Source organism: Pezoporus wallicus, unplaced genomic scaffold (assembly GCF_028554395.1).
Source record: "Pezoporus wallicus isolate ANWC-B61680 ecotype Strahan unplaced genomic scaffold, APGP_CSIRO_Pwel_v1 contig_8717, whole genome shotgun sequence".
Taxonomy (NCBI): Eukaryota; Metazoa; Chordata; class Aves; order Psittaciformes; family Psittacidae; genus Pezoporus; species Pezoporus wallicus.
Genome location: NW_026640825.1, coordinates 612,706 through 621,807, shown reverse-complemented (window position 1 = coordinate 621,807; position 9,102 = coordinate 612,706). Strand labels below are relative to the sequence as shown.

At 42.7% G+C, this 9,102-nt stretch overlaps 1 protein-coding gene across 2 annotated transcripts; it reads left to right on the top strand.

The window, feature by feature from the left end:
- The first annotated feature begins 6 nt into the window (after positions 1–6).
- KCTD9 (potassium channel tetramerization domain containing 9) lies at positions 7–8,836 on the top strand. 2 transcript variants are annotated; one of them, XM_057420835.1, is made up of 12 exons: positions 7–144; positions 1,539–1,660; positions 2,314–2,357; positions 2,520–2,616; positions 3,060–3,118; positions 3,707–3,835; positions 4,474–4,541; positions 4,645–4,740; positions 4,837–4,986; positions 5,344–5,449; positions 5,703–5,836; positions 6,600–8,836. In XM_057420835.1, exons 1-12 carry the CDS (start codon positions 97–99, stop codon positions 6,714–6,716), a joined length of 1,170 nt encoding a protein of 389 aa, XP_057276818.1. In that variant the 5' UTR covers positions 7–96; the 3' UTR covers positions 6,717–8,836. The 2 variants fall into 2 exon arrangements, with proteins under 2 accessions (XP_057276818.1, XP_057276819.1); XM_057420836.1 differs by lacking the exon at positions 3,707–3,835 and having other exon boundaries at positions 9–144.
- The last annotated feature ends 266 nt before the right edge of the window (positions 8,837–9,102 follow it).

Genomic DNA, 9,102 nt, shown 5'->3' with positions numbered 1-9,102 from the left:
CGCGACCGCCATTGGCCGCGCTCATGTCGGTCAGCGGCCGCTGCCTTCCGGGTTCGGCAGGAGGAGCGGGGCCGCCGCCGCCGCCGCCGCAGCAGCATGAGGCGGGTCACGCTGTTCGTTAACGGCAGCCCCCGGAACGGGAAGGTGAGGGGCGGGGAGGGTCCCGCGCGAGCCCCCGCCCGCTTCCGGCGTGGTTCCCTTCTCCCTTCCCTTCCCCTCAGGCGCCGGTGCCCGTGGCGGGACCCCCGCGCCGTGAGGAGAGGCCCTGAGCCGCCCCCTCAGGGCCGCCCTGAAGGGCCCCGCGGCCTGCGGGGGAGCCCCGGCCCCTGCCCGCCTGAGGGGATCGGGGGCCGCCGCACCCCTGGGGCCGCGGTTGAAGCCACCGCCGGGTCGCGGTCACGTTGGGGGTGCGGGTCCCGCCACGCCCGTCCTGGGGAAGGGTGGGAAGCGGTGGGGAATGGTGACCGTCCCCCACATGTCGCTGTTGGAAGCAGAAGGAAAGATGAGTTTCCTTCGCTGTGCAATGTGTTACCTGCGTGCATGGCTCAGCTCCCGCTTTTACACCGCTCCTTAGGGAAACCTGGAATGGTTTGGGTTGGAAAGGACCTTGAGATCATCTATTCCAACCCCCTAGTGAGGTGCAGTAATGTACCCGCATTAAAGCCTGCTTTGCTTCTGAGATTCTGATTATTGTATGATGTGACGCAAGGCTATTGAAGAATAGACCTTTAGTTTGTTATTATGGGCTTTTGCTTGCTGCCCTTGCAGCCTGTCATTTCCAATAGTGCAGGATGTCCTGCCTTTCTGGGTGGTTTTATGTATGCCTGGTAAATGTGAGAGTTCAGTTGGATATACTGCGATATATTCTCAATATACTGCAATATATTCTCATTACACGGCAATATATTCTTCCTCAAACAAAAGTTACTGTGTCAGACCCTAAGGAAAGTCTTCATCTTGCAGGATGTCAGGCCTCTGCCACGTCAAACTAACGCTGCTGGAGAGCCAGCAAATAATCCTGCTTAAACTCTCTTTGTGTGTTTAAAACCTATAAAGTATTGTCTCAAGAGGGAAAATAGTGATGTTTCTAGGCACAACCAGCATAGGAAAAGGCCCTGTGGTTCTACTAAATGCTGCCCATGGTCTCCAGGTCTTCCCATCCACGTCTGGAGTGAAGACAGTTAATGGGACTATAGTTTAACCTTTGGTTTTAGAGAGGGAAATAAATTCTAGAGGGGCTTAGGGCAAATAGCAGTATTTCTTCAGATAAATAAATAACTGAATCATAATCTAGTACCAAGACTCATTCCCTCACTGCCTCCTCAAGTGCCTTGACTTGTGGTCAGAGGTGTGCAGGTCACACTGTTTTAAGGCAGCTCTGCTTCTAACATCAGTTGGTCTGTTTGTTTCCTTGTAATAGTAAAGATCTGTACATGATCTCCCTCCCCCTGTAAGAAGGTATTGATAACCTGGTAATCAGTCTGATCTGACAGAAGCCATATGAACACAGAGCTTGCAGCTACTTTTCTCTCCCACAGGTTGTGGCTGTGTATGGGACTTTATCAGATTTGCTGTCTGTGGCTAGTAATAAGCTTGGAATAAAAGCGACCAGTGTTTACAATGGAAAAGGTGGACTCATTGATGATATCGCTTTGATTAGGTAAGGCTTAGCCAATGGAAGTCAAATCACGGGTATGGATTAAGAGACTCACTGGCCTATTCATCCTCTGACCTTAATCAATAACCAGTGCTTTCCTTAAAAACAGATAGTATCATTCCCAGGCAGTAAGCCCAAAAGTGCTTTCATGCCTCAAGGAAACATAATACTGGCTTTTGAACTTCAAAGCATTTCTGCCTTGATGAATCAGAACTTGATACTGATTGAAGCTGCATTTTATGCCTTTCAGCATCCCCCTTTGTTGACTCATGGTGTGCTGTATGTACCAGGAAAATCCCAATGTTGTAGTCTGCATTTGGATGAGGGTTTTCCAAAAAGGAGATAAACTCCAGCATTGCTTGGGCCTTGCAGAATAAATACTCCTAGAGCGGGGAGAAAAGAAACTGTTTTGTAAAACTAAACTGGTTGAGTAGCAGAAATGATGCCTACCTGGTTGGTTCAGATAACGTCTCCAGTAACGTCAGTCACATTACAGTCCACTGGAACCTGCAATATAGAGATGGAAATGAGATACTGAAGCTCTAAATAATGGCAGCTGATTATCATTGACCTGAAACAAATCAGGAAGGGTTCCCACTGTGAAGGAAATGAAGAAGAAATTATGAGTAATCTTATTTTTCCTCTTCCTCTCTCAGGGATGATGATGTTCTGTTTGTCTGTGAAGGGGAACCATTCATTGGTAGGTCTCTAATTCTTATTCTCGTAACCTTTTGTTTAATGAAAAGAGGTTTTGTTTTGCTTGAATGTAAATCTAAAAGTTTATTTTCTGGTGTTTTTCTTACCATATGGAGCACTCAGAAATGAAACCATTTCTCTAAGAATGACTTTCTTCTCTGTGTAGATCCTCAGACTGATGGGAGACCTCATGAAGGACTGACAGGGTCCCACACGGACTGGTTAACACTCAATGTTGGAGGCCGATACTTCACCACTACACGGTAAAACTGCAGCTCATTGGATTTGTTCTTAAAGGACTTGAGTTCAGTGAATAGATCATAGCAGTTGGCGAGGCTTCAGGTGCTCTTGCAAAAGAGCTAGAAAATAACAGCATGGAGTTGGAGGTCTTTGACTTCTGATGCTTTCTCTGTTTTTTGTATTTAGTTTTACATGTGAAGTAAAACCTGTGCAAAGGCTGAACAGGCCTGGATTTATCCTTGGAATATCTCAGTTAACCAAGTGCTTTGTATTTAAAATACAATACATCGGCACAGAAACGTATTTTGCTATCCCACTGTATGAGTTAGCAGCGTGGTAGCTGTTGGAATGTGTATCACACACCAGCATTGGCTTCAGGCTGTCAAGGGCAGAAAATACACACGAACCCCCAAGTTTGTCTTGTGAGCAAAACATTCACTCAAATTGTGCTGCCTTTGTTTTCTAGGAGCACTTTGGTTAACAAAGAGCCTGACAGTATGTTGGCCCACATGTTTAAAGATAAAGGTTAGTATATTGAAAAAAGCTTTATTTGTTAAGGAACAAATCAGCAAAGTAGGCCAAAGGCACTATCAAGTTGAGACTCTTGTTCATAATTTAAAATATCAAAAGTATTAAGTATCATAGCAGAACATACAATCTTTTTCAAATAATTATTTCTCCATTGCCCATGGAGCTTATCTCCCAAACTGAAAATACAGTTTCCATCCATAGTTAATATTTTGGGGTCTTTGATTTTAAGTTTTCATCTTATCGTTGCATCTTGCTCACTTTTGTCAACGAAATCAATGAGCAAACGCTGCACAAGAGCCTTTAGGAAATGGGGACAGACTAACATCTTAATTCTGCTTTTATTTGAGCAAACATTCTAATGTATGTGATAAAACCTTTTAGTTCTTTATAGCAGGAGGAGCAAGTTCATTTTAAAGTGATTTGCCCCCTCACACTCCTCTCTTCCTTCCTGTTCTCTAAGAAACACCCTTTCAAGTGGAATGTTTCATAATCCAGTCCCCTTTGGTAATAAAGTTCTGAAACTGAAGCAAATGCTCTTCTATTACTACATCAAATTTAATTATATATATGTTGTGGAAACAGATGCTTGGGGAAATAAGCAAGATCATAGAGGAGCATTCCTAATTGACCGCAGTCCAGAGTATTTTGAGCCAATTTTGAACTATTTGCGTCACGGACAGCTCATTGTAAATGATGGCATTAATTTGCTAGGTAGGTATTACCCATATGACATCTCCTAAATTATTACTCTTTGGAAGTTAAACTTTGCCCGCAGGTAAAGGTGGTAAAATGAGTGGGACTTTTGTATGCTCATCTAAGTGTTTGGGATATTTCTTTGGTGAATTTATTCTCAAGCATTGCAATTCCTCATGCTTGGTTTAATGAAGGTAGACTGCTTAAACTGATTTCTCTTGACAACATGAAAAATTCTCCCTAATGGATTAATATCTGGCTGTGATTCTGGATTTGATGTCATTAACCTAATACTGGTATTGGAAACATCCTTTCTGAGTTATTTTTTCCTTTTAGCTGCAAGACAGATCACTTTTCCTCTGTCCAGTTCCATCTATTGTAATGTATTGGTTGTCAGTGTGATGAGTTTATGCTTTTCTTTGAGACTCCTTAAACTTCAAGTGATCTATTTATTCCTCTTTGTTAGTGTAGCTAAAATGTGTAAAAGGTGGTACAAGTAGGGAGAGTCAGGTGAATGGATGCTTCTCCACCAGTAAAGCTGGATTAACCCAAACTTTTTGGCATGTTCTTAGTGTGGCTTTCTCCAGTGAGGGAAGAAGAGTGCTCTCTTGTTTAACACCTCCCTGTGCATAACAAACGCTGCTTTGTTTTGGTAGGTGTTTTGGAAGAAGCCAGGTTTTTTGGTATCGATTCACTAATTGAACATCTAGAAATAGCTATTAAGGTAATTTGTTTTCTTTAATACACGACTGCATGTGCCCTATCCTTCCAGGCAATGTATAATGTTAGTCCTATCTATATTAGCTTTTAAACAACTCTCTCAACAGAATTCACAGCCAGCTGAGGATCATTCTCCTATATCTCGCAAGGAGTTTGTCCGATTCTTGCTGGCAACTCCAACCAAGTCCGAGCTGCGCTGTCAGGTAGGAAAATGCAGACCCTGTCTTGCTCTGTAGTGTTGATGTTCAGTGGGGAAATATCCTGCAGCATCATTCTGGGGTTTCTTGTTTTGTTCTTAGGGTCTCAATTTCAGCGGAGCGGATCTCTCACGTCTCGACCTTCGATACATCAACTTCAAGATGGCAAACCTGAGCCGGTGCAACCTGGCGCACGCCAACCTGTGCTGCGCCAACCTTGAGAGAGCGGACCTCTCCGGATCAGTGCTTGATGTAAGAGCTGCTGTGTCTTGGAAAGTCCAGGCTGTCCTTTACTTTAAGGGAAGAGGAATTGGAGCAAGCAGATAAGTGTAAAACATGTAGTTCTTCAGTATTTTCTAGTTAGATCACAAGTTTTTTGATGCCCTTGGGTAAAAAAGGGGGGAAAAGGGCACTGAGTGATAACTGTCTACCTTCTTGAAGATAGAGAAGTAACTGTATAGCAAGTTCTTGCACTTTCCCACAATAACAAGGCTGTTGTGCTTTAATAGGATTCATTTCCAAACCAGAAATGAAAACTCTTCTCCGCTCATGCTCGGTACTGTTCATCTTTGAGCTTTTACCAATCTCACTGACGTGTCTCTCTACCAGTGTGCAAACCTTCAAGGGGTGAAAATGCTGTGCTCCAATGCAGAAGGAGCATCTCTAAAAGGGTGCAATTTTGAAGATCCTTCAGGCCTTAAAGCTAATTTGGAAGGTAAGGAGGTTTTGTGGAAACCGAACCACGTGTTTGTAAAGCTACACGGCATGTGAAAGGTTCGCTCTGGTTTGTACAGTCCATGTCTTCATGAAACAGGGCCACAAATACAGGACTGTGTGACCATATAATCATTAAATTCCAAGTTCTACCTTGATTTCTATCAATTTACATGGTTCTGAGGAAGCATTGTTCTGGAGCTCCTGTGCTTCTGACTGTTTCACCTCATAAAACTACTCTTTGTGTGTTTTAGGTGCCAACCTGAAAGGTGTGGACATGGAAGGCAGTCAAATGACAGGAATTAATCTAAGAGTTGCAACGCTGAAAAATGCAAAACTAAAGAACTGTAATCTTAGAGGAGCAACTTTGGCAGGAACTGATCTGGAAGTGAGTCAAGATTCATTAATACACTAAGCAGTCAGCTGGTAAAATTGGGGCCATTGCTGGCTTTTGCCTGAGGTCTCCAGCTTCTAACCACTTAGAGTGAACCAGTCTTTTTTTAGGCTTAGTGAGCTATAGATGATGTAAGCAATCTCATTCTAGCCTCACTTTGTCAGGTGAGTCTAATGTCTTGGATTTGCCAGCACCCCAAAGCCACAGGAATGGCTTGTCTCATCTCAAAAGTGATGCATGGCGATCATGCCATCACTGAAGAACTTCAGAGAAACTCAGTTGCTTGGGTTTGCGGGGGACTTTTTTGGTCCTGAGCCACCATTTGTAAAGTAGTGATGGAGTCTTACCTGACTGGTGGTGTGCAGTACACTGCTATCACAGTTAGAAAGACAAACTGGCTGACTCTACAAGCTCTGAACGTGGCTGTTCTTCCTCAAGTCCTAGAGAAGTATTCAGAGTAATGTTTGGTGGGACTGCAGGAGGCAGCTTCTCCCTGGTGGTGTTCAACAAGCATTGGTAATGTCTGGAAGAGAATTTGATATGAAGAGTTTAAGTCTTAACAACATTAAAAATAACTTCAGCTGCTGCTATGGGAAGGTCCTTGTCACAAGAAGTAAATGAAACTCTAAACCTGAGAGATGGAGGGGACGTTTACACTGACGTGTTTGGAGGTAGATGTGGTTTCTGTGGCAATGTAAAGTTTTGAACTAAGTTCTGGGTATATTCAATTAACATTGATCTTCCTTCTACCCTTTAGAACTGTGATCTATCAGGTTGTGATCTACAAGAAGCTAACTTGAGGGGATCTAATGTAAAAGGAGCTATCTTTGAAGAGATGCTGACACCTTTGCACATGTCTCAGAGCGTCAGATAGGGAAGAGAATATGCCGAAGAGGAAGGAGTCAAAACCTCTGTGACTTTCTTCACCTCCTCCCCTTATTAAGTTAGACGTGATGATTATTAGACAACTTACATTTGCAGTAGTGCCTAAGTAAACTCTTCTTTGATCACTTTTGGGGGAGGGAGGGTTTGTTTAAAAGATAGAAACAGAAAGTGTCTGTTTCTACCTTTATGAACAGAGTGAGGAAATGGGCTCGTTTGGGGGGGAGAGTTGAACAGATTCATTGTTTAGCATTGCCTCACTTTGGAATGCATTTTAATTTATAAAGCACAATATATGCAATTCTATTTATTAAATCTGTAGCTGCAATATGAATAGAAAATGTTATTCATGTATAGTAGCAACAAAGTTCAGGTTTACAGGTAGGCTAGTGTATTTACAGTTAGTTTCTTCATTCATGCAGTGTGTTAAATGACACATGTGGTTTAGACAATGTCCACAGGATGTTTTCAGGTACTCTTCTGGGGTGAAAACAGTAGTTAACTGTCATCACTGTCATATTGCCTTGTAGTAGTTTGAATGCAGGTATAGAACAGCTTTATCATCTTCTAAAGTCTGCAGGGGAAGCTGCTTCCACTGCAGGGATCTGCCTACGCAGCAACTCAAACACCCCCTGCTCAGAAATTGGATGTCTTCTTTAATCCTTTCTGCATTAGTGTGAAATTGCACTATCAGTCACAGCTGGTAAGAAGAATTCTCTCGCTTTCAGATGTCCTAACCACTGCAAAGTGGAGTACCTGTAGAGCTTTCATTCTTTGTGGGGAGCTAAATGTACATAGGAAAATGCAATACTGTCACCAAAGTAGAGACAAGCATTGTGGCCACAGCACTTGCTCCATCCTCCATTGTTACTCCAGTATATGAATATATAGCACCAGTTTCCCCTTAATGTACTATGCAAATACTCCTGTACACTGAATCCTTGAAAGCATGGGCGTAACCCTTTTCCCAGCCAGATCTTAAGTGTTCCACTTTGGGCCTGCTTAATGTGGCTTTAAAAGCATCTTGTGTAGGGCAAAGTACCCTTTTCACAACTGCTTTACCTGTGAGCAAATAGGGAACTGTGTGAGTTCTGCAGTGCAGAAAGCCTCACAGCATCTCTTTAAGTGGTGGTGCACTTCATTTAATAAGCTGTTTCCACTGTAGTGTCAATCTAGGTCTCATCTAACACGTTTATTTTATACACAATCAAAAAGCACATGAAGAAACTATACCAAAAAAAAGAAGGTGCATCAAGAACTCTTACCTCAGATGCTTGCTTAAAACACCCCAAAGTTAAAACTAACCTTGAATCTAAGCAAATACAGCTACTACTGGGAGTTAAGAACCAATGTATCCTAAAACTTAGAGAATGTGACACTGTTGGCAGTAGCTTGTCACTTTGGTGGGTTGTCTTTCACTTGCAGTGCAGATTTCCTGTCCTCTGAGCAGAATTCTTCTTGTCTCAGTAGTTGTTGTGAAAATGCTGCTTTGTCATTGATCTAGAAAGATTAGTTCAGGACCAGCATATGATTTTTTGGGGGAAATTGCTGGATTCTCCCCTATTTTCAAGTTGGGTTGACTCAGGCATATGACATGAGCTTCTGGGACTCAAAATCCCAGTGTTCTGTGGGTCAGAATTGGGATTTTCCTTCCTCAAGATTCCCAGACCTCTTGATCTGGCTCCAGGACACCACCAAATCCGTGGTGAAATACAACTGTAGCTTCAAGAGGAATATTTCAGCGTGAGTTTGGAGTCCTTTCTCCCACCTCATCGCTTTCATTGAGAGTGATGTGTCTGTTGCAGTAGAAGATTCCTAGGGCTAGAGAAATAAATGAATTATTTTTCTTTATCATATTTTGTAGTTAGAAGTAAAATATTGTATGGAAAAAAATCTATATTTTCATAATCACTGTGTATAAACTATATTTGAACTTCCACTGATGCACTGTGTTTGGAATAATCACAGCATGTGGCATCATTCATTCACAGCTGAATCGAAGGTACCTCTTTTGCTATGACAAAGCTGTACGAATAGCCCAGGGTGGCCTATTCAGAATGTGCAGGTTCCAGCCTAATTTAAATTGCATTAATAAAAGTGTGAAATCTAAAAGTGTCTGGGTTGTCTTCTTGTAAGCTGGGAGTCATCCACACTTGAGCTCGCACTTTATGAGCTGTCTCTGGTTGAGGTGTCTTTACTTCTGCACAGACAATTGGGGTTTTAACTTGTCATTCATCTGCAACACTTCTCAGCTTTCCTTTGATCCCACCCTTCATATTTGGTTACTGAAATAGCTGCAGTCAGAATTTCCAGAGGTATGGGCACCATTTAGAACACTTGGAGGTGATCATCACACAGCACCAGCAGCTCAACTTAAC